Here is a 25,298-nt window from a genome sequence, read left to right on the forward strand (position 1 = left end):
TGACCTCCAGTAGAACTGCCAGGTCGCCCCAAAACTCCAGTAGAACTGCGAGATTCCGAGTCAGGTCCCTACTACACGCCCCGGTTATTCCAGAAAAAGGAGGTTGTGCTCGCTCTTGGTGGGTATAATCCGGATTTTTAGAGTGGCTGTAGCGCGAAGCATCGGTTTCCCTTGAGAAGCATTATTGAGTTCGGTCGGATCGGGTCGAGAAGAGGCGCTAGAGGATGGCCGTGGTGTAGTGTTCTCATTATGAAGAGGTTGAAAGAAGTGATTGTGTGAAGCTGAATGTGACGCGTGAATTGTTCAGAAAGTGGAGAACGTGGAGTCGGTAGAAGGTTAGTCCGGCGTTGTCAAAATGGACTTGGCAGCCTCGGTTCTACGCGCTGGATTTCGACCCACTGGGTGCTGACTAACGCCATTATCCTGTAAGGGGCCCCATAGGGACACGCCTAGGCGCGCCTCCACTCCTGAACGCGTAGGCGTGCGGATTATGTCAGCCCTCAATTTGGCCCAAACTCCACTGTCGAAATTCCGAGTTCTGATGCAGTTTTTACTTTTTAGAATACTATGATCCTAAACGGTTATGAATTCTTAATTATCTACCGGAATGGATGACCTGCTGGGCCTCACTATCTACTGCTGCCGCCTCCCAGATATCATGCATACCTCTTCTACTGGAAAAAGGGCTGCGTTCCATCTCCGCAGCTACTTGAGCCTCGACACGGTCATCTTCCGCTTTGCTCCAATCTAGATAGGCCATCATCTCCTCTTTAGTCCAATCTCTGGAGCCGTTTGGAGTATCGCAGCGCTTACCCATCTGCTTCCAATCGAGACACCATTGATAGCTAGATTTGTCGTACCGCAGAGGTAGACCTAGCGCCCTCCGATACTGCTGGTTAGTTTTAATACTGCCACGAGGCTGCACCTTGTACCAAGCATCTCGAGCAGCAACATATCTCTGATAGATAGCCCGAGGATCATCATACCTTGATGTCGGCATTATCCTTGTCTGTGCCGGTGGTGCTGCTGATGATGCTGCCGGCACCATATTGTCCGCGCCGTCGAGACTGACGATAATGCAACTGGCACTATCTATCACTGACTCTGCCTGCTCTGATGATCCTGAAGACGTTGGTCTTGGAGCTTCTCCTGCGTGCAAGGATGATACTGATGAAGATGTCGTCGACAATGGTCTTGCCTGCGCCGACGGTGCTGGTGGCTTCAAAAGCTCCTCGTATCGTTGAGGGCATGTCTTTGAAGTCATTGTATGACCTATCTGGTGGCATCTGCTGCATTTAGGTTGTGCCTTTGGCCGTGCTGTTGCCTGAACTGCCTCGAATGCACTTGGTTCTCTCTGGGTGCTTGATTGTGTTCTACTAGTACTCGAACCGGTGGCTATCCGATCGGGTCGATGCTGAGGCTCCAGTAGTAACCGGTGAACACCATGGCGATTGAGGTGCCAATGTGTGTGAAAATGCTCCAGGCGAAGGGGCTGATTTTGTTCTTGTAGAGCCTTGAGAGTATGGGCGCAAGGGAGGCCGTGAGATCTGGAGAATGCACCGGTGCAAATGGGCAGGTGTTCTTTTAGGAGCAGCTTCCGCTGTTCTTCCACCTTGCGTAAAGCCTCGTGAGATACCCAGCCACGTATGGCACTGTATAGTGATCCAGAGAGCTCGATTGGTATTCTCATTTGCTGGCTGGCTTGGTTGGATTGCAGTTCGGCTAATTGATTGAGAAGCGCATGCTTCATAGCCCTCCAAGCCTCGAAGAGATCTAGCGTGGATTTCTTGAGGTGGCTCTTAAGGAGCCCATGGATACCCTCAACCCGCGAGGTGACTACATTACCAAAATGAGGATGTTGATCAACCCAAGCCCTCACTACCCTTTCCTTGTACGGATCGAGCCAATTGGCCTTGATATAGTTAACCTCTTTAATGTATTGTGGTAAGTAGCGCCTTTCAAGCTCTTGCACGCGCTGATTAAATGCCTTTTCATCCGGTGACTTCATGATCGAATGCCAGTGATTGAAAAACTCATTCCAATCGGCCAGACCTTGCTGGTAGGCCTCTGATCCTTGTTGGTGGCGCACGAATGTCGGCTGGCAATAACGGAGGACTGCCTTATTCGCATGCCATAGGCACAAGAGTGAAATTGAGGATGGAAAGCAGATTTCTGCGGCGTTCATACAAGCCTTATCGCGGTCTGTTAGGATAACCGATGGAAGCCTTGTATGGCAGAGTTCATACAGGGACCTGAGCCGGTCCAAGGCCCATATGTAGTCCTGCTCAGTCTCGCCGCTGAGGAATGCAAAGGCTATACAGAACGATCGCTGGCAGGCGTCGACGCCAATCATATCAAGCAGTGGCATCCCGTATTTGTTTGTCTTATATGTACAGTCGAGGAAAAGCAGGTCTGGGTAGGCCTGAAGGTACGCCAATGACTCTGGATGGGCGAATAACACCGCTGTGATTCGGTCATCCGAATCAAGCCGCATTCGGTTCCAGAACCCTTCCTTATCCAGTTGGTTAGCAAAGGCGTGTATAGTGCTCTGACCCTCACAAAGCTCTCGTTTGCTATCTGCGATACGATTATAAATATCTTGCTGCGTTGCAATAGTGTTCGAATTCTGGCGGATATAAGTCCTGATATCCTTTGGCGCTACTCCTGCATTCGTAAGGCGGCTGACTGTCGACTTGTCTGCATCGGAGAGCTGCCGATGGACTGGATGGGCCGATTTGTGCCAGCTTGGCTCGTGGTTGTGTAAATGAAACCGGCTGTCCGGACGATGCCTTAAAGACCAAGTCGCCTTATCTAGGGATTCCTTTGCGATAATTGAGAACCGGCAATTGGTTCCTCGCGTAGTGGTCTTACGCTGGCGATCTTTTGACACGCTAGGCGGACGACACCATCGATCGCATGCGTAGGTGATAATCTGCCTGCCGCTAGTTGATCGTGAAGATCTTCCAGTTATGAACGCGTATCCTCTCGGTGCTGCCCACTTGTTGATAGCGGCGAGCAGAGCCTCTCGTGAATCGTATGTACCCTCTGGCGGGAGCACATCATCAGGAAACGTCGCTTGGGCCATGATGAAGCCCGCACCTGGGGACTACAGTTGTGACGAGCAAAAGCAGTAATGGGTGCAGCCCGTGAAAACCGCGACAGTGGAGTTTGGGCGAAATTGAGGGCTGACATAATCCGCACGCCTACGCGTTCAGGAGTGGAGGCGCGCCTAGGCGTGTCCCTATGGGGCCCCATCCTGTAATGCGATAACAGAAGACACAGGCTTACTCGTGGGTTTGACTAAAACATCGCGGACAGGATCTCGTATGCGGTAGAGACGTTCGGGCTCTTACCCACGAATCATTTCGGCGGAAGGAAGCAACGATCGGCCGAGCAGGCACTCGGACCAGGCTGGCGCATCATTCATTAATAGTGATTGAGTTAGTGCTGAATGATTAATGATCACTATCAATCATTTCATTGACGCCATGCCCGAAATAATGATCATTGCATTGGAGAGACGGCAATGAAATGATAATAATGAAATGAAAGACAGGGGACCCCCTGCGTAACGTGCTTGAGTACTGGTACCTGTGGGTGCTAGCAGAATTAGCCAAGGAGAAGGTTCCTATACTTACGAGTAACATTCGTCTTTCATTCAGCCCCTTTTCTTTCGACAACCTTCGCTCTTCACACTTCACTGGAGCTGTTCCCAAAGATGGCTGAACGACTGACGGCCATGGCCCAGATTCCGGAGACCCGAATTACCAGCGGCCCTTTCGAAGATCCGTTTTCTGAGCCCAGAACGCCTTCCAGTGCCTCATCACTAGCGCCCTCGAACCTTTCCATTCAATTAAGTCAACCACGACCCGCTGATGATTGGAACATCTTCCCTTGGCACACCTTCCCCAATCTAACAATATCTGAGAGGCGCGGGCGCCCCAAGTCTTGGATTTGGCAGCGTGGCTATGATCTTCAAGAGGTCAAAGACCAGAGTCGCTATAGATGGGTTTGCCACGAGTGTGTCCGGAAGAAGGATCCGAGGATAACTGCCCATCTTGCATCAGCGACTACCAACATCGAAGCTCACCTTGGCAACCAACATCACATATACGGCGGAAAGTCCCAACTAAGACAGGCGAAGAAAAGAACCATTGAGCAGATGTTTTCCCAAAAGACCAGCGAGACGGCAGTCGCAGACGATCAGTTCATCAACCACCTGAAGAAACGGTTTACCAAGGATGCGTTTCAGCGAAAGCTTGTCAGGTGGATTGTGAAGACCAACCAACCGTTCAGGGTCGCTGAAAGCGAGAGTCTCCGCGATATTTTCAACTAACTCAATCCAATCATCAGCGCAACCGATGCCCACCTTTCCCACGATTCAATTCGACGGCGAATAACAGACGAGTATTACTTCTTTCGAAGCCATATTATCAAGACCCTACAGCAAAGCCCCAGCCACGTCCATATCGCCTTTGATGGCTGGACTTCCCGGAACCGACATCTTTTGTTTGGCATCGTTGCCTTCTTCCTTGATCACGAGTTCCGGCCACAGAAGATCGTGCTTGGTTTACCCAATCTGACGGATCGTCACACAGGCGAAAATATTGCGGAAGGAGTCCAGAATATTCTTGAGGCTTTCGATCTAGGCCGGGACAAGATCGGCTATTTTACCCTTGACAACGCTTCCAGCAATGAGACCGCGATGGAGCACTTAGCTCAAAGGTTCCAGTGGGACAATTCTAGAGCCCGCAGGGTCCGCTGCTTTGGACATGTTGTCCATTTGGTTGCTAGGGCGATGCTCTTCGGCAAAGATGATGCGAACGCCGTACTTGAGGATGACATCGACGCTGAAGCGTATGATGTATGGCTGAAGCGGGGACCGATTGGGAAGTTGCATAATACGATGGTCTGGATCAACCGCTCCAATAGAGTTACAGAGATGCTTCGGGAAGCTCAGCGGCAGGACACGGAGAAGAGCTGGCCGGGTTCACTTGATGTCATCATCGGCAACAATACTCGTTGGCTCTCCCAATTCTACATGATGAGCCGTGCGCTGAAGGTGCGCCCATACATCGACACCGTTATTGCGGACGTACGCCACGAGGCATCGAAGTCTAAGAGGAAGGGAGGTAGGCAACGGCCATTGCCACGGTGCCTCGACGATGAAAGTCTGCTCACGGAGGAAGACTGGAAGACCATCGGCTTCTACCATGACCTTCTCCGGCATTTCGAAACCTGCGTTAAGAAATTAGAGGGAGACGGAAAGCAGCGGATTCGCAAGGGAGGGAAAGAAGCTGCCTATGGGCTCGTGCAAGATATCTGTCCAGCATATGAGTGGTTGATGGGCCATTTGGAAGAAGCGAAGAGCCGCGCGGATCGGACGCCGGAGCCTGCTCAGTGTCGGACAAATATCAACTTCGCATGGGTCAAGTTGAACAAATACTACAGCGCCATTGACCAGTCTCCTGTCTACTATGCCGCAACTGTCCTCCACCCGGCGATTCGGTGGGACTTCCTTCATAGGGCTTACGAGAGAGGCCGGATTGGATCGGAAAAGCTCAGCAACTCATTGACGGCCTCTGGCAGGAGTACAAGCAATTGCCGGTCCAATTTGAACGAGGCAACTATGACCAGCTACGTCCAATCAAGAGGGCCAAGGAAGTAGAAGATTCGTTCTCTTCGTACCTGGACAGTTTCAAGTCAACGACCACAGCGCGGTTGGAGGGCAATGAGGGTGACGAGCTCGACCGGTGGCTACAGCTCGCCGGTCCTGTTGAGCAGTGTTGGATAGCCACGCTATGAAACTGAAACTGGGGGAGTTTCAGTTTCATGACACCGGACGTCAGTATAGTTTCAGTTTCATACGAAGCAATATCCAGTTGCAGTCCAATTTTTGACAAGCTCGGCATCGATATGCACCTTATCTCCAAGTACCCCAAAGATGTTTGGCATTGTCTGCCTACCTACACTACCAATTCCCTAGGCTCGCCATCACTTTCTGCCCCCTTACTCATCTCTATATCTTCTTGGAGTATCCTTACAGCCGCGTCGATATCCTCCGCTTCTCTAAACACCCCTGCAAGGAGCGGCCTGCTCTTTCCCTTTGGAACACTTATCCAACTTTTAATGCACTCACATGCCTCTACCATTTTGGCAGACATCCTACTTCTATCCCATCTAACCTGCCGTCTTGCGCCTGAGAAGATTCGCTCTGCTTCCGTAGACATGGGGGGATGCAGAATATGTCAATAGCCATACGGCAGAGGAGGGGGAAATTCTCTCGCTGGGTCGGTTCCAGCCACCACTGTAAGGCCGTTTGTTGTCCAATCCCAACCTGTGAGCCCTGCGAAGTATCATCAAAACCAGGCCATTAGAAGGCTTCAAATTACTTACATAAATAAAGCGGTCGAATTCATCCTTCACCTCACTCGCTGTGCTGTACACCTTCTGCCTCCAGCGATCAAACTCATCGAGTTCTTGCTCTTTCTCCTGCTGTTCATCTGGGAGCTGGTAGCTCTTGTAGTCTGTGGACCAGATCTTCCTTACAGCCTTCACGGCATTGCTGACCCAGGCTGGGTTTCTCTTCCACTGCTCACTCGGATAGCTCTTTCGGAGTGCTGGGTGGAGGAGAATACCGGCCACGTACACCGGGGCTTGTTCGGTAAGCTGGTAATACTTCTCGAACTTTAGCCAAGCCACGTGAAAGCGCGCGTAGAAGCGTGGGCCACTGAAAGCCCGGTTTTTAGTCCGCGTGAAGTGATGATGGAGGAAATCCATATGGGAGAGAACTTCATCGAGTGTATTCTCCCGGCCTTGGCGCACCGAGATCTGGTGGAATACTTGTAAGAACGCATGGATATCTCCTAGTTCGTTCCAGTCGTTGTGGTCCAGTGCATCTTTCTCGATTTTGGCATGATTTTCTTGAATCCAATCCATGAACTTTGCCCGATTCTCAATTGCCACGTCAATGAGGCGAAACCATGAATTCCAACGTGTGTCATTGTCCCTCGGCAAGGCCCTGCCAATCTCGGCCTTGAAGTCGTTATAAATGCTGGTAGAGCTCCTTGAATATATGCACAAGTTGTGGAGTTTCCCCAGAACACTAAACTCCCGCCATTCCTCGGTAGCTTGTGCCTTCGTAATAATACCCCCTTCTTCTCTCTCGGATAGCCTGCACAGCCGCTCATACGCCTCATCAATCCCCTCTCTCTCATCCTCCTGAATCTTCTTTGCTTTACTCCGAAAGAGGAAGGCTTGAACGATGAGGTTCATGATGTGGCCACTGCAGCGTAGTCGCCTGGCAACCGGATCTAAACCATCAATCTCTTTTGCGATATCGCCAAGCATAGTGTCGTTAGCGTCATGGTTATCCATTGTAAAGTAGCCAACCTTTCCTCTGAGATCGTACTCTTCGACAACCTCCAGGAAGGCCTTGGCTTGCAATTTCCCGTTGTGGCTTCCTTTGAACTCGCGCAGTGACAATAACGCTTGAGCGACTCCTCTCGTCTCCGCATCTACAAAATGGACCACGATTGCCTGGTATGCCGCCTTCTGTTCCGATGAGGTCCACATATCAATGGTAAAGTGGACCATAGATGAGAGAGAATTATGAAGCTTCTTGACGAGCCCTTGTTTGTGTTGAGCGAAAGTCTTTTTGAGAAGCTTCGGCACCGCTCTGCGGCTGCGTAGGAGGACGTCCCGGGCCATATAGTTGCAGGAGAGTATAACAGCATGAAACTCGGGGGACTCGATGAATGTGTGGGCGATATTGCGAACCGCAAGAAGCCTGGCGAGTGCTTCCTCGAATGCAGGAATATTAATAGCGTTTGCCAAATATTTTTCCTCGTTAAGGTCTCGATTGGCTTGGCGTTCCTCCTGCCTTCCGAACAAGTCCGTAATGGTGCCATGTTGCTGCTTCTTCAGATCCGACCTTTCCACATGCTCTATCACCCGTATGCCATGAAAGTCCTGCAGGTGCTTGCGGGCTCGACTCAGGTTCGTCGTTACCATGCAGTACCCACCTGCCGGTCATACCCACCTACCGGTCAGCGAAAAAAAAAATCCCCCATACATAATGCGCGTTTGTAACCTCATGGGAAAATTTTAATAAAAATAGTAAAAATAAGTTAATCACTGGAGTTCAGATCAAAATTGGATCTATTTTAGTATTCTCTAGGTCTCTTAACCTCACGCCCTGTGCGGGTGCGTACGACACCTAATTCTTCCCTCCCTGAATATGACCTCTCATCCTCTTCCATCCCTCCCACCTCGATCACATCCTCAACAACACCCGCCCCTTCAATTGCTTCGTTTGGCTCTGAAATTGTGTCACCAGCCGCTAAAGCCTCTGCCAGCGTCATAAATTTCTTATTGGGGTTCGGTACCGCCTTTCTCTTCTTACCTCTACTCAACCGGCCAACTTCCTCCTCCAGGCTGGCTATTCTGGTGCTCAAAGAGGCGATCTTGGACTCTTGGGCTTCAAACCCTTTGATATCACAGAATACCGCCTTCTGGTAGAGGGGCTCTTGTTCTTCCCCAGGTCTCTGATGTGACGGCTGGTCTTTGGCGTATTATCAGAGTCGACTTGCCCGTCTCTGTGGCCGTCTGATCCAGGCGTCGTTTCCTTCTTGTCTGGTTGGATTTCGGCATGTATGAGCGCTTTCCGTCAAGGTTCCGATCAACTACACCGAAACCCACCGGTTGATCGATTGGTGTATTACTCATACACTTACATCAATCAACCTGAACCCTCGACGTGATCAACTACCCTACATCGGCGACCCTGGTTGATGTAGGTGTAGTGGATTTTTGCAGCGGTGGACTTTTAGTGGGACAAGGTATCCAGTTTTGGACATCTGGATCCACCCTGTTAGGAGGTACTGTCTTTTGTGAGGGCAGGGCCACACAGACTTTAGTATTTCCTAACTTATTTTCGGGCCCCCAGTAGTTATAGAGGATATCCTGGGGTAATTTCCCGTACAGGTCCAAATTTTCATCGATCTGTTTGACGCATTCACACCTCCCGTAATGGCCGATCCTTTAGAAGACAAAGTCGTTGAGACCTCTCCACCAATTCTTTCACCATCAACGTTACTAGCTGATGCCCAACAGCTACAGGAAGAACGTCTGTTTCGTCATTTCCGCGGCTGGCTCTTCTCCGAGCGCGCAAAGGACACCTCCTCCTGGACTTGGGACTACGGGTATGATATCCAGCGGGCTCATGAGCGAAGATGGGTATGCAAACTCTGCATTCACCAACGAGTCCCCCAGCCGAAGAACTTCACACATACTGGTCTTCAAAATACCAGCAAACATCTGTTCAAAGAACATCATATTCGGGCGCCAGAGGGCAAGACGAAGTCTTCGACGCAGTTGAAAGCGGAAAGCGTCGAGAAGCAGCACCGCTCAATAGCTGATACCTTGACGCTCGATCCGGAAAAGCCGCGGGAGCAGGCCATGGCGAACTCCTTCGTCAAGAACTTTGACAGGGACCATTTTCAACGGATGGTGATGCAATGGATCGTTAAGAGTAATCTTTCCTTTCTCACGGTCGAAGACGAGGATCTCCGAGCCATATTCGATTATCTTAGTCCATCAGTGTCAATACGTGGTGGCCACTTATCTGCAGATACCCTCAGGACCAGGATTATCACTGAGTATCAGCGACACCGCCACACCGTTATCGACGTCCTTCGACAATCTCCCGGCCTGATTCACATCTCTTTCGATGGCTGGACGTCGGGAAACCGGCATACCTTGTACGGAATCGCTTGCTTCTTCAGAGATGAGCACAACAAGCCCCGTAAGATTGTGCTGGGTGTGCCCGACAGGGTTGAAAGCCACTCCACCCAATCCACATGGTGGATTAGAAGTGGGGTAGTTAAGGGCGCCCATGTATTTGGCAGAATGCCTCTAACAGAGGCTGATGTGCCCCATAATTTTTGCAATATTGCTACCCTATGTCAAAAACACCATGAAACTTCTGAACAGCGCAATTTTGGAATACATACAATATAGGAAACATTATTCGAATGTCCCATGCTTTCTCATTGGGATGACGTAAGTCTTGATGGATATACTTAAGATTTGCTCCGTGAGTGCATATCATCATGAGGGCCATTAATAGGCGTATATTTTCCTCAACATACCTACTGCTGTTGAGCTGATGAGAATGGGTAAGGAAAGGGGGAGTGATAAGTTTGCAACGAATGAGGTCAAGGGCAGATACAGTTTACCTGTGTCACGCGTGTTGGCGTTGGCGTGGCCCAAATAAAAAATCACCTTCACCCCTGTCAACACTACACTTAATGTTGGCATTGACTACTCGGCGTGGTTGTCGAGCTTCCAAAGCTGACTTGGCCGCAATACGATGGCCTACTTGGGTGTTGCTAGATCTGACATATTGATGAAGTTATGAAGGCGCCGTGAGGACAGGAAAATTTTTATTTAGACATGTTTACCCGAAAAGAAAAGAAAATCTTCATTGCTAGTCCTTCGTAATTCACAAAGCGCAAATTGCTATACACTTCGATGCCGCAGATCGAGGTCTCCAATATGGTTAGCACGGACCTTCGTGAAAAAAACGCGGCGCATTTCCAGAGGGGAAATTCGAGGTAAGAAAATGGAAATTTTGATTGGTGCAGGAGTGGAAATGCGGCGCACTTCTACTCTACATGCTTGAGTAGGGATGTGACGAATGAAAAAAATTGGCGGCTAATGAAACTCGGCGGCAATGCCAACCTTATGTCGGCCCACAGCGGCTAGGTCTCAAGAAGGCGACAACACGTTGCCTTATCATCCATTCGTCAAAAGTATTTCGTATTATCTCTATATAAGGGCGATCTTTTCGCTGAGCAACAAATCTGCAACATAGTGCAGACTTTTCACTATTGTGCTATCTCTTACTGTAAGGAAACGTTTTCCATTCACAGCCGCACAGCATCTTTGAGATTGAGATATCGACGAAATAACCCCCAAATATACACCATGCCATCCAATAAAGAGCGTCTGTACGTTGGATTGTACGCTCGAGGAGGTACAGCGAAGATGCCAGGTGGCGAAGACAAGTCAGGCTTCTTAATTCCTGAGGCGTGTGCTGCAGCTGACAAACAGTGCCAGGTATCATTGGGCTTTGCTAGTTGGCCCCAAGGTCGAAAACAATGAGACACGTGGCAAGCGGTTCCATGCCAAAGAACGAATCTACAGTGGTATGCAGTCAGTCTGGGAGTTCAGTGAGCAGGAGACGGGCACAGCATCTACCCTAATGATCTTGGTACGTATTCAGGTGGCAAAGGTTAAGAGTATGGAGAGACTTGAGATTATATTGAGGAGTGTACCAGTTAGGGGGGAGCAAGAGGGATGGAACTGTTTCGAGTGGGTCAGAGAAGCATTAGCCACGCTGAAGAATGATAGCAAGGCTTTGGGGACTTCAGTGCTTGATTGGGCAACTCTCCGTGACACAGCCATGTCGTACGTTCAAGAGAAGGGTATGAAGCATCGATTTGACGGTCAGGCTGCCCCAGGACAGTTCGATACCAGCATAGTGTGACGTATGATCTGCTTGAGGGAAAGGAGTTGGTACCTTAAGGCCTGCCCGAAACAGCAGGCCCTTTTATTAGAATAGGTTGCAGAAATGTTGCACAGAGAGTATTCGGCTAGAACTCGCCAAAGTATTGCCGACGTATCTTTTCCATTTCTAGATCATATGGTAAAGGCGTAAGAAATCCATCAATGGCAATTATATACCAAAATAAGTACTAAAATATAGTGACACCCTCACCGGAGGTGGGGGAGGGCGTAATAAAGTCCGAAGGATATATCTCTATGCTGTGGAGGATTGTCTGAGATGAAATTTCATATTGTATTGCTTATATTGCTAACTGTGGATGTCGTTAAGATTTTAAGAAAAAAGAGGATGGAAAAGGGGCTGATCAAGTTGCTGTTGCCTCCGCCAGTCCTGGTCGCGGACCTTCATCAGAACACCTACTAATCAGTTAGGACTTATAGAGCCTCACGTGGAACTATTCTTGCCATCAGGTAGCTTGTCATAGTAGAGAGATGCCCGTTCAAATGGGGCATCGATCATTAACCCCCTCTAGCATCTTGACCCTCGACACTGCAACATAGCTAAGCCCTGTCTGAAAGTCCCGTTCAGACAGATCCGTCACCATCTTGTTCACCGTGATGCTCTGTGACTTGTGAACCGTAATGGCGTGCGACACTGTAAGTGGGAACTGCTTCCGTGTACACGCGGACGTTCCAAGAAAGAAGTCTCGCTTCATGGGGAGTATGGGCACTACCTTGCGCCTATTATCAGTGGTTAGATAAGATGGCCCGGTTTACTTGTCTATCACCATCATAATGACACACGGCGAGTCACGACGTGTATCAGCGCCAGGTGCCCAGTCGATGTCATACACTATCCCCTGGGCCCCATTAACCAGACCTGCTGGCTGCCAGATGTTCTGGGTGATCATGAGGCGAGCACCGATACATACCGGAAACTGGCCAGCCAGGTTGCCGGACTGTTCAGATGTTGCCTTGTCAGCACCGCTGCCAATATTCTTGGCCATGACTTGGATTGCTGGGTGCTTCAGACGGACTAGGTGGTCGTAGTTGTACTCATTGACACGAGCTTTCTTGCGATAGATACGAAGAGCAGCATCAAACGTATATACCTCGCGCTGGCTTAGTTTGACCTGCACACGCTGACTCAGAAGTTTCCATGATTCGATGGATAACTTCAGACCACGTAATTCTTCAAGCGCAAGACGAAAGCTAGCCTGATCGTCGCCCTGTTGCCGCTGGACATTCTTCAAGGAGACAGTGTGGTTGAACGCCAGATATGCTGTCTGGCCAGAGACCTCATGCAGGTCTTGGAGTGGCCCATCAAAGTAGAGAGGGTGAACTCGAGCGATTAGCATCTCTTCTATTCTTGTCAACTGGGGGAGGAATGCGGGGACTGAGCCAAAATCCAATTGATTTTCGGCTGAAAAAACAGTGGTTCATCCTCCTTTTTGTTCTTGTCCTTGGCCATGCAACGCTTGCAAACGCCGTCTTTCAAGCCCATGTCAAACCATGTCTCCTGATAACGGGCGCAGTGTTCCATCCGGTCGTTTTCCAGCTCCGTCCAGAACGCCTCCCGGAGGTCCTTATCTTTATCAGACAACGGGCAATGCGACAGATCACGCGCCCAGTCCGGGTCAGGAAGTTCAAAATCTCGATGTTCTGGGCGTTCGATGGCCGGCTGCTGCAGCTGTGCGGGCGGACGGGGATTTCTTCCCCCTCGAGTTGGCCTCGGGTAAATAGAAAGACTCGATACCGGAGATTCGATGGGCGTCCCGAGTCGTACGCCTTCTTGAGAAGCAGCCGACGGACCTGGTCGGAGAGTAATCGGCGCGTCCGTTCGTGTTGACGTGGTGATTGGTGTGCCCAGTTGCAAGTCTATCAATGGCAATCCTTCTCGAAATACTGGGGATAACTCAGCTTGTTCTGCCGTACGCTTAGAGGCGCCTAAGGCTCGTCGATTCCTGCAGTCTAGACAGTCGGTCGTAGGTCTTCCACATGCGAGTGACGACTTTGTCTTCGAAATGAATTGATCTACTGGCTTCTCCTGCTTGCATTTCCTGTAAACGTTCATCGAAGGGATAGAATCAGCCATGACTGACTGTGTTGGATTGGAGGGGATGGAAAGGATGAGGGCGTCACTGTCATCCAATCGTTGAGTGGAGACACACATCTGGCCAATCGGTGCCTAGTGGAGACACTCTTGGCCAATGGGAGTGGAGATTTGAAAGTTCAAGTTATCGTCGTAATAGAAGTCCTTCGGACTTAATTATTATTGGAATTTAATTGAATTAATTGTGTATAAGTGAAGTTATCGCGGCTGAAGTAGTTGAGTTGCTACAGGGTGGGGTGTTTACAGACTTTTGGAGCATAATTTTATTATCCATGGGAGTTGAAAATATATAGCCGATTTCTTTTTCACCTAGACCCAATGCGGCCACGCAACCCAACATGGATAGCACATCTACCCCGCGAAAGAAATTACCACCAGACGGACTACCATTCGTCATGTTTGATGTTTTGGTATATGCGCTGTTCGCCATGCCCCCCACCTGTTGTCTCTTCTTACGTCTTACTTTTTTCGCAATCGGATATTGTCAGATGTAAAAACCACTCATGCATTGCTCTAAGTGGGGATTCCCATTTTGGTGGCGTGTGGTGTAGTTGGTAAAATTCTAACAGATATGCTTCCGTTCGTCCGGTGAGGCTGACGTGCCGGTCTAGATTGATGTCAACTGATCTTTCTGTATTGGGCCAACAACTTCAGCATAGAAGGCCTGATTATGAGGATTGCTAATTTTAATTTTTCAATTCGTAGTCATACCAATTCGCGAGCCTCCCAGACAAGCGAGTTGACCAAAAATCTTAACTATCTAAATAAAAATCGCCATAAAACCACCACAAACTATCTAATTAATTAAAATCACTTACTATACTCTTCCCCAGATATCTCAATTACTACCTGACAGGTCCTTGCATTATGCCCGGCCTTGCCACATACACCACAACGCCGACCACCCGGTCGCTCCGACCTTCCTCGAGCACCATTTCTAGATGATTCAACCACTACCTGCGCATCAACATCCATCTGATCAATTACTTACGATGCGTCCTGTACAGTCATTGCCCCTCCTTTCTGTAGTCTGGTCCTTTTTGACCTTCGGCGCCGGCTTAGTATCTTATTTTCTTGTTCAAGATCCTTTAACCTAGCCTCTACTAAGGCTAGAGCCTAGCCGATGTAAAGCTGCCTTTGTTGCTTTAGTACTAGACCTTATAGCTTCAATTATTGACTCTGGTGAGCTACTCTTATGCCTTCTGATTCGCCTTTCAAGGTATTCAGACTGAGATTGGGCCTCAATTGCTGTTGTTGGGGTCTTTGAAGTCCAAGTGGTCGATGGTTTAGCAGCCTCCTCGGAAGGCGTTGGGGTCCGCAACTGCACATCAAGCTTTGAGATTACATTTTCCGGGTTAAAAGGAGCAAGCCCAGCTCCTCTAAAACCTCCCCGAATATTGCTTTCAGTAAAGGTGGCTTTAAATGCGGCATAAAAGGCAGAAAAGAACCCAGTCTTGGAAATATGGGTTACAGAGCATCTGATCAGATGCTCTATTTCTCGACCATAAGCCTGTTTCAGCGGCCCAAAGCACCCAACATCAAGAGGCTGGAGTAGATGAGATGCATGGGCAGGCATACAGAGCGTGATGATCTTGTGATCCTGGCAATATCTCTCGAAATCGGTAGAGTGGTGGCTTTCGTGACCATCAAGGATCAGAAGACGGTAGGGACCAGTTGATCGGTTGGTTGTAGATCGATCAAAGTGCTTTAGCCACTCAAGACCCAGCTCGTTATTTGTCCATCCATTTTGGCTTGTTGCAATAACCCAATTACCTGGGAGGTCGCATTCTCGGTACCAATTCGCAAGATGATACCATCCACAACCCCTCTTTCGCCACCACCCCTCTTTCGCCAGGCAAAATAAAAAAAGTTCCACCAAAACTCATCAACTTCACTTACACGAAAGTCAGCCTAAATATATAGCTACTCAAGAGAAATTACCTCTATTGATCATAAAAATGATTGGATGTGATGATTCTGACCTTATAAGGCTGTGCAGGGTACGTGATCTATGCGTGCTGTGCTATGGAAATGTCGTTAGTTTGATCGCCAAATTCCTCACCGCTCTTTGCCTTGTTTTTTGGTCTTTGTCTTTGACAACGACATGAAAATGCTTAGGTCAAGACTTCGATGGAAATGCACAGAGGACGACGTGGCAGAGGCCATATTGGACGTTACTGACAATGGCTTTTCACCCCCTCAAGCCGCTCATAGACGGGGAGTGCCCCGAAGGACTCTAATCGACAGACTTCACGGCCGCGGGGCCGTGAAAGAGCAGATCCACCCTCATCGACGGTTGTCCAAGAGACAAGAGGATAGGCTGGCTTTCTGGATTCTCCGCCAGGAGTCCTTGGGCTATGCTCCGTCCCATAGTCAAATCCGCGCTTGTGTCATGGGCTTGTTGAGACAGCAGGGCGAACATCCCAACTTGGGACGCAACTGGGTGATCAAGTTTATCAATCGCCGCGCAGATCTAAAGACCAAGATGGGTAGACGTCAAGAAGCTAAAAGGTTCGACTCTTTTACCCCTAAAGCGGTTCATTGGTACTTTGATATCCGGGATGGCCAGTATGGCTGGATCAAGCCTGAAAACACCGTCAACGTTGATGAAGGGGGTATTATGACTGGTTTCGGCAAGTATTCACCTCTACTACTTGTCTGTGCTTGCATTTTGACTGACTAATTCTCTTCATTCAGGCCTAGATAGCTTAGTTGTTGGAAGCGCGGACCCGAAGCGCAAGGCGTTTCTCAAAGGACCACAAACTCGAAATTGGACTTCATTCATCGAAGCTGTCACTGCTGACGGCCGCGCTTTAGTTCCTGGCATAATCTTCAAGGGAAAAGAACTGCAGAAACAATGGTTTCTTGAGGAGTTCAAGCAGATAGCAGACTGGTATTACATAACATCGCCCAACGGGTGGACTGATGACCACATAGGCATTGAATGGCTTGAAAGAGTTTATCTACCCCAGACTACACCTGCTGACGAGTCAGACGCTAGGCTGATCATTTTAGATGGTCATGGAAGCCATGCAACAGTATGTTCTCCATTTTCCCCACCTCAAGATTAGTGCTGAGTGATGGAAGGATGAATGGATGGCTACGTGCTTTTTGAACAACGTTTATTGCTGCTATCTACCAGCACACTGCTCTCATGGACTCCAGACACTGGACAATGGAGTATTCAACGCATTGAAGGCTGCATATCGACGAGAGTTGGAAAGGTTCGCTTCGTTGACTGATTCCGCTCCGATGGACAAGGTCAATTTCATCAGGGCCTACGCCAAAGCTCGCCGAGTTGGAATGACTAAGAAGAACATACTGTCAGGCTGGAGGGTCACTGGAAACTGGCCAATTTCACGTGCGAAAGCGTTGCGGCACCCTGAAATCCAACAAGATAGGCCAAACGGCAGCCCAAGAGTGACTCCTGAACCCAGGCCGTATCTTGGCTCGGACGATACGCCACAGACGAGCCGTCAAATTCGTGATCTTGGGTTGAACAAGACACCAAAGACGCGGAGACGATACAACGTGATAGCCAAGGGCTTTGAAGCTCACCAGCAGACAGTAGCGGCGCATACGCAGAGGATTGCCAGCCTAGAGGAAGAATTGGCTCGGCTGAAAAGAGGAAAGAAGAGGAAGGCGGTGCCGAATCCTAACAAACGTTTCATGACTCTTGGAGAGACTCTAGCTGGTAAAGAGTCCATACCAGAAGGGGCGACTCGTTATACGCCTATCGGGGTGGAATTTATCTCTTCAAGCGAGCAAGAGTCAGCATCGGAGGCTGGCTCGGTCATAGAAGTCAGAGAGGAAAACATACCCCACCAACCAACCAGGCGGTCGCAGCGGATAGTGAAAAAAACCAGAGTACAATAGATTGATCTACTTATGACTCATTAAATGAATGATTTTACGCATTTCTGTCAATTTGGTCAAATTCTGTGTAAGTGAAGTTGGTGAGTTTTGGTGGAGCTTTTTTTATTTTGCCTGGCGAAAGAGGGGTGGTGGCGAAAGAGGGGTTGTGGATGGTATTGGCCTGCACCAATGATAAACGGCGCGATTGATTGACCTTCCGCATTAATCGCCTGGATTACAGTAATCCATTCACGATTTCCAGGCTGCACTGATTTTAGCCTTTCTTGCCTTTCTGAACCTGTGACAACCATTCCGGCCATAATGACGCCCATCATAAAGCCAGTCTCATCAAAGTTCCAGATATCATCTGATCGGATACCATACTTTGCAATTGTGTTCTGTACAAGCCTAAACCAGCCACAAATAATAGTCGGATCTTCGCATTTGGCTCTCTGGTAGTCATATCTCCGAAATAAACGCGTCTTTAGCTCTGGTTGTCGCTTGATGAAGTTATGAGCCCAGCGCTTGCCAACAGGTGATGCGTCACGGTCAGCAAGCAGAGAATTGGCCATTTCTTCCACAAAACGCAGTCGCGAGGGAAATCCTCGCGAATCTAGGTCAAGAATGAATTGGATTATTATCCTCTCTTCTAGATCAGATAGTCTCCGTGATTTTGGGATAGAATCGCACCGCGATTGCATGCCATTCTTTCGGTTACGGAGGGTACCGTATCTAACCTTATACATACTTGAAGCGCGTCGGATGCTTAGTTTTGGGTTATTTTGAAGGGCCTGAAGGGCAAGAAGGATTCTAGCTTCATTTGAAGGCTGTGTCATATTAGGTTGTTGAGAAGTACTTAATCAAATGGTAATGATGAAAGTTGAGGGATTTTTGGTTAACTCGCTTATCAAGCACGTTACCCGCCGGTCGGGACTAACGTGACGACCCCCTCTCCTCTGGAGAAAAAAGGGGGTGAGATAACCCGTAACTGCGTATAAACCGTAACCACATAACTATGCCGCCGTGTAAGCTACAGCTATCAAATAACATCAGAAAAAATTAATAATTATATCATTTAAAAGCGCTCAATCGATAGTATCTTCAATATTATTTTTAGCATCATTGAATATGTATTTATGTTGTTGTTGTATTATTTGCTTGCCTAGTCCGGGTTATCACGGCGACTTCGGTGCAGGGCCGGCTACTGGCCCGGAATCACTCTCAACACCACTTCCCTCTCGCGATGAGTAATTATTTGGCCTCCGATCGTAGCCCCAACCCCCCCAATTCTCTCTAGGTATCTCTTCGATTTCCTCCCTGTTGATTTCCACGCCAAAGGGAGCCATTGTATAGTTTGCTGGGGCTTTTTGAGAAGCTCTCGCCTGGGAGGATACAATGATACTAACATCATCACTATCCGAAGTAACAGATCGAGGAAGTTGCGGGAGCTCAAGCGATGAAGCTACCGAGATGAAATCTTCGGCATTTGGCGATGGATTGACATCCTCATCATCTTCAATGAAGGTAAAGGGGTGATCTTCTTGCCATTTGTCAAGGTCAGGGATGCCGTCAAGGAGTGATTTGGGTACCGTTGAAATCATCAGCTTCTTCTCTTCATCATCAACTTCATTCCACTTCTTTGCAATCCGTTGTTGATTCTCAATTTCCCAATCATTTATAAATGACTTCTTGATCTCTTCCCACTTGGCTGTATCACGAGCTTCCTTTTCTGCCTTTGCTTTGGCCGCGGCCCTGCCTCGCAACTTCGGGCCGCTTGCATCAACAGGGGGCTGTGCCTTCTGCCGTAGCTCCTTCAACCAGGATTCTTGCTCTTTTGCCTGCTTTTTGTTAGTAACAAGCAATTCTTCATGTTGACGCTGTGACACCCTGCTTGCGCAGGCTCTTTATTGTATAGGCACCTCCATCTTCGTTGCGGATTCGCCGCCGTGAGCCGGTCCGGCGTGCCTCCATCGCGAGCCGCTCGCGTTGCAGTTTAACGATCTCAAGCTGTGCCGACTTTGCGATGATTGCATAGTCAAGAGATGCCTCTACATTCCTCAGTATTTCTCTCGTTGGGCTGCTTAGTATCTGAAGCTTTTCACGTATATCATTGAGCTGTTTTTTCGACTTTCTTGGTGTAATAGGATGTAGAAGCTTGGGGAAGAGAGGCTCGGTTTTCTGCTTGGCTGCAAGTCGTAGTGGTTGAAGGGGGATTTCTCTGTTAACGGGCCAAAGTCCCGACTTTTCCCAGCCAACGTATATATAACAGGCTCTAAAAGCAGCATTGTATAGTGTATTCCACATATTGAGAAAGTGAAATCTTGTGATTTGAAGACCGCCGCCGGCAACGAAGTCATTGAGGCTATCTCGTTGTGCCCTTTTGAGGTGTAGATAAACCCCCACATCAAGGGGCTGAAGAATGTGACTAGTATGACTCGGAAGAAGGAAAGGCACGATATCGAACATGATACAATACCAAATGAACTGAATATCCTCATGAGCAGAAAATCCATCCATTACTAGTAGACGAGTGACAGGGGAATTTGTCCGGGATTTTTTGGATGCCAAATATGCGTACTTTTGGCTCCAAGTCGCGAGGCTGATTTCAGGGGGGTACCCGAACCATTCCTTTATCGTGAAGCCGTCAAAATCGCTGCTTTTTGCGAAGGAATGCCGATTGAAGTGTTGAAGCCACTGAACGCCGCGTTGGGCGTTATTGAAGCCGGTTTCTGTATGTGTAAGGACGACTTCTTCGTCAATTTCTGCTCGAGTATATTCTTCTAGCAATGACTTCCAAAGAAAATATCAGAAATGAAGGAATTGATTGACCAGCGGCGTTGATACTGTCAATTGAAGTCAATGACTCCTTGTTGCCCGGCTGAAAAGCTATAGCCCGTGTGTTATGCTTCTTGCGGATCGAGAATAGCCTCACATTGCCGGAAACCCAGCCAATTTGCAAGGGAGACTCGTCGAAATTCCAGTTATTCCTTTGAATAATATTGTAGCTCTTGAGAATAGCTTCATATTTATCAAACCATCCATCTAGTCGTTTAATATCTGTTTCTGCGCTGGCCCGTTGAATTTCCTTGGTCTTGGGGATGTTACATTGTAACTCAGGGTGCCGCTTTTGAAGCCCCGTACCCAAGCTTGTGATAGCTTCGTTTTTGGGCCTTTGATGCGTATGGAACTTATATAACTTGCATAGTTACGAATGACAGATTCAGTAACTGCAAAAGCGCTGTTCTCAACATTGCTGAGATACTCGATGAGAGCTCTTTCTTCTGGTATAGTCAATGCCATTGGGCGACCTCCCATAGTCATAGACTTCTTCATCATTGGAAGAGGCTTTCCATCCTTCAAAAGATAGATATATTTCTTCGTGAGAGACAATGGAGCCTTGTGTTGAGCTGCAACATCGCTTTGTGATAGCTTTTTTGGTGGTGCGGGGCGCTGACGCGTTGTACGTGATATCGACTCCCCGGATAGCCAAGCGCGGGCTGCAGCCGCCGCATTAACCCGGGATTCTTTTGAAATTGGTTTCATAGCGAATTTAGATTGAAATGAAGCTATTTGTGAAAATCTGGATTTATTTGATGTCGAATTGAAGGTTCTGTTGATCACGGCGGCATAGTTATGTGGTTACGGTTTGTACGCAGTTACGGGTTATCTCACCCACCCTCCAGAGGAGGGTGGGTCGGCGTTGATTACTCAGACCCACGGGTACTCGTTTTAACAAATTAAGCTCTAATATAACTATCCCCGGCACCTTTATATTATTTCCTCTTTTTGGACGTACTATGATTAAGCAGTAGTAAACAGGACGACTCACTTAGGCATACTTCTCAGATAGAGTAATAAAGGGTTATGACTTGAGATTCAACAGAAGATTAAGTGATCAGTATAAGAGCGAGTAAGTCATCTAATTTCCCGCGAGAAGAACAGCTTCCTGCAGAGAACAATGTTTACAATACCTGTTAGTTCTATTATGTTCGAGATATAGGCACCCTAGCCGCACTCTTTGGTCCTTCGCTCCCACATTGGTTTCCTTCTTCCTTTTCAGCAGCATCCCACACGACGGGTCACGTATGGCTTCATTGGTCAAAAAGCGATCTGTTGTGATGCACACGTATCACTGAGTTAGTCTGAAATACGGATAGAACACAGATGGACGGTCTGGGCACATCCGCTACCGGGACTGATTACGTTTCCTAGACATGGCCAAGCGCAACACAACTGGTCTGGCGATCCAGGTTGGGCACACATCGATTCTCTCTGTGACTAACAAATACTTGACAAAGCTCTTCCCCAGACCACCGTATACTCTGGCCCAAGTCAGCTTGCTTCAGCCACAAAAAAGAACCAACAGAAAGTCCGTGTTCCTACGAGAATGATGCCCTCTCACCCCTCCGGCACCGTCTTTGCCCTTAGCGGTTCGAAGGTGCTGGGGCAGCGAAGCAACGCGCACCATCGTTGCTGTTCGATGGCGGCCCTGCGCTGATATCCCTCGCCGGCGCATTATCGTCCAGGACAGGGAACGCGATGATTTTGCCAGAGGCGTTGTCGCTTCCCCACATCTCATCGCCAACAGCGTACAGGGCGCCGAACTGAGGCGCCGCGGGCGTGACGTTGCCGTAGTCACGGACCTCCGTCCACTCCTTTCTCTCGATGGACCAGCGAACAAGGCGAGCTGTGGTCGACCAGGCAATCGAGTAGAGGTATGGGCCGCCGTTCTCAAGGAACACCCAGTCAGCAACGAAGTTTCCTGGGACTTTCATAGTACCCGAATCTACGAGCTGTCCGTACCTCGCCGAATCAGGGTCCAGGTCGATCTGTGCCCAAGCCGTAGTCCCAGATGCCCCAATCCACAGCTGACCGTTGGCGTCAATATCTCCCGTGCTGTAGAAACGGTCAACCGTGAGGGGAAGCAGTTGGTGACCACCCTCGGCGTCAATCTGGATCAGCTGCCACCGGCCGCCACTCACGGCCACAAAGCCATAGAGGTAATTGTCAAGGATATTATAACCGATGGCATTGATGTTACCGCCAGGCCCGACGTTCTCGTTGACAGCCGGATTGTCGCCAGTCTCCAAGTTGAGTCGGTACAGAACTGTCCCCTGGACGAGGTAGCCACCCTCATCGCATGAGAAGGCCGGCGGCGGCGTTGAGGTTGGCGTCGGGGTAAGGGTAGTCCCCGGGGGATATCCAACAGAGGTCCCGGGGTACGCGGTCGTCATGGTGCACTCGCCCCCGGGTTCACCGACGGTCACCTTGACGATCTTGTGCTGCTCGACGCAGACAAAATGTCCCTGGGGCTCAGGCCTGTAGCCGCCATTGTCTCGAGCATTCAGGCGATGATCTCCCGAGGAAGCCTGCACGGCGGCCGCGAGGAGACCTGACCCGACGATGAGGCCCTTGATCAAAGAGTGAGCTGCCATCTTGCACAAGGCGGTGAGAGAGGCAGTTTGAAAACGATGTAAAAGGTTTGGTTATCAAAGAAGAAGAGTATGATTGATTTTGATGCTGTGTGCTAATCTGTTGATGTTTGACTGTGTGTCCTCTGGTTGAATCTTCCTCCTTTTATAGTTTTCTTTTGGGACTTGATCGTCCATGGTCATCTGGTTGTCGTACAGTCGCTGCACGCTGTTCTGCCGTCCACACCTCAAGGCAGATGACCGATGCGTAATCCATTGACCTTCCCGAGCTGAATGACCCCTTACTAAAACGACCCCTTCTGAGATTTGTGTACATCTGAGGCTGTTAAAGGTTCTCAATACAGAAATATGCCTGATGTGCGTTGTGGTGACCGACTTGTATCTCGCTTCATCCCGAGGTGAGACGAACACAAGGTTGGGGTGCGGGTTCAGGCGGAAGAGGCCCGAGCCTTCCAGTCGTATTCCCGCTGGGGACATCCCTGAACGTTCCTTGTAAAGATGAATAAATAAACTTGTGGAGAAGCTCAAAATGTTGGCTAATGCTGAGACCAATGCGTGTTTCTCTAAAAGAGAGTTACACACTCCCTCCGTGTTCGACTACATCAGGTTCATGACACCACCACCACCACACTATTTTGTCAAGAATAGAATGTTCTGACGTGTCAGACCTTTGCTAAAAAGGGCGGCGGCCGATCTTCGTCCAGGATCCTCATTTCTTCTCTCCAACACAGGAGTCTCCCATACGAAAAGAGGATTCTGCATGCAGATGCAGCTGTAGGTCTCAGGACAGAAAGATTCACGTTGAGCACAGCACATCACCGTATCACATCATTTTATATTAGAGATATGTGACCTGATAGAGGCTTTTACTATGACTTTGGGCTCAGTCATGACGCTTATCTATTCATCTATACTATTTACTCACATATCAGGCGCTGCACATGTATATCGCTAATGAAACTGAGCTTTATCCACCAATTAGTTGAGTAATATATTAATCTGCAATCAACCCATCCGTCGGAGAAAGAGATCCTCTCGTCGAAGTAAAAGAACGCGAGAAACATTTAAACTTCCATGGCCGTTGTATTGGCCTGAAAGAGAGTCATGGCGTTGTGAGACATCGTCCAATGCCGAAGCTCTGTCGCCTTGTTACCTTTCCCCACCGGATACGTTATACGAGTATGGTTTTTTGTCAGGGCCTTCTTTTTCTTACTCTTTCTTTGCGCATATGCACGGTCATCTGTTGGATGCGCGCAATTACGAATATCAGATGTGGATTTAAAAATGTTATGATGTTATTGATTGTTGACTTGATCCTTCTTCAATCTGTCCGAGACGGGTTTTACCCCATCCCCAGCCACTAATCTAACATCATCTTGACAATCTATTACTGAATTAGGTACCTTAGACTACCTGATCCGACAGTCAGCATCGGCTAGCGCACACATCACATCATCAAAGTCCCCATCCACGGTCCAAGCTTACACGCTCGGGCCCCCCGTAGGTGCCCGTGACAGAGTAGGCGGCTACTCTAAGCGCATCGACCGAGCTCTACCAGGCAAGCACACGGAAATGCTATACGACAGTCTAAAGAGACGAGAGGCCGACGTGCTTTCCCAGCTTCGCACAGGAATGGCCAGGATCAACAGCTACCTCAGCAAGATAGGAGCCGAAGAATCGGACATGTGAGAGCGGCAACCAAGTTTGCGATGGCTACGGGAAGACTGAGTTGAAAGGGAAAACTCAACATACTAAACATTAACATCGCAGTTGACTACTAACATTGAACAGCCTCAAGTTGACAGACCATGCTTCAGCTGCTGAAGATAGGATGCTGAACACTTGGAGAAGTCGGTCTTCAAGCAGGCCTGTCAAGCAGAGTTTGTGTAGACCGGACCAATGCGGTGGAATCGTGAATAGCTTAGGGTACCTACTGGCCCTATGAGATTCGTTCTCCCGGGCGTAATAAACTCTCTCTCTCTCACGGCATATCATTGGCATCCTACAAGGGTTGTTTTTCAGCTTGCGCCATGCGTATTTCAACGCTGACCTTGACTCAGAAAAGCATGCGACGTCCCTTTTAGTCATCTTCACAAGGGAAAATGCCCCTCAAAGCAGAAAAAATCAGCACAATAGTGGCGGTTGCAATCGCCTCACCATTTCATCATATCTGACCCTCTGAATGTTCCAATTACAATGATGCCAAGTCACACGGAACTTTCAGCTTTCAACTGTCATGTATGTTTCGGCTTTTCAAGAAGAACTGTTGAAAAGAGGATGTCCATGTACGTGATGAATGCAACGCTAAGGCCTGGACGCTGACGAGCCGC

At 48.9% G+C, this 25,298-nt stretch overlaps 4 protein-coding genes across 4 annotated transcripts; 2 read left to right on the forward strand and 2 right to left on the reverse strand.

The window, feature by feature from the left end:
- Positions 1-4,942: 4,942 nt before the first annotated feature.
- Positions 4,943-5,668, forward strand: FPOAC1_013137 (uncharacterized protein; the record flags this gene model as incomplete). Its single annotated transcript, XM_044857479.1, has 1 exon — positions 4,943-5,668. One exon carries the CDS (start codon positions 4,943-4,945, stop codon positions 5,666-5,668), a length of 726 nt encoding a protein of 241 aa, XP_044701662.1.
- A 5,321-nt stretch (positions 5,669-10,989) lies between these two features.
- On the forward strand, positions 10,990-11,551 carry FPOAC1_013138 (uncharacterized protein; the record flags this gene model as incomplete). Its single annotated transcript, XM_044857480.1, has 2 exons — positions 10,990-11,069; positions 11,122-11,551. 2 exons carry the CDS (start codon positions 10,990-10,992, stop codon positions 11,549-11,551), a joined length of 510 nt encoding a protein of 169 aa, XP_044701663.1.
- Positions 11,552-12,153: 602 nt separating this feature from the next.
- On the reverse strand, positions 12,154-13,663 carry FPOAC1_013139 (uncharacterized protein; the record flags this gene model as incomplete). Its single annotated transcript, XM_044857481.1, has 3 exons — positions 12,154-12,309; positions 12,357-12,910; positions 12,946-13,663. 3 exons carry the CDS (start codon positions 13,661-13,663, stop codon positions 12,154-12,156), a joined length of 1,428 nt encoding a protein of 475 aa, XP_044701664.1.
- Positions 13,664-21,960: 8,297 nt separating this feature from the next.
- On the reverse strand, positions 21,961-22,971 carry FPOAC1_013140 (uncharacterized protein; the record flags this gene model as incomplete). Its single annotated transcript, XM_044857482.1, has 1 exon — positions 21,961-22,971. One exon carries the CDS (start codon positions 22,969-22,971, stop codon positions 21,961-21,963), a length of 1,011 nt encoding a protein of 336 aa, XP_044701665.1.
- Positions 22,972-25,298: the final 2,327 nt, after the last annotated feature.

Source organism: Fusarium poae (assembly GCF_019609905.1).
Source record: "Fusarium poae strain DAOMC 252244 chromosome Unknown contig_1, whole genome shotgun sequence".
NCBI lineage: Eukaryota > Fungi > Ascomycota > Sordariomycetes > Hypocreales > Nectriaceae > Fusarium > Fusarium poae.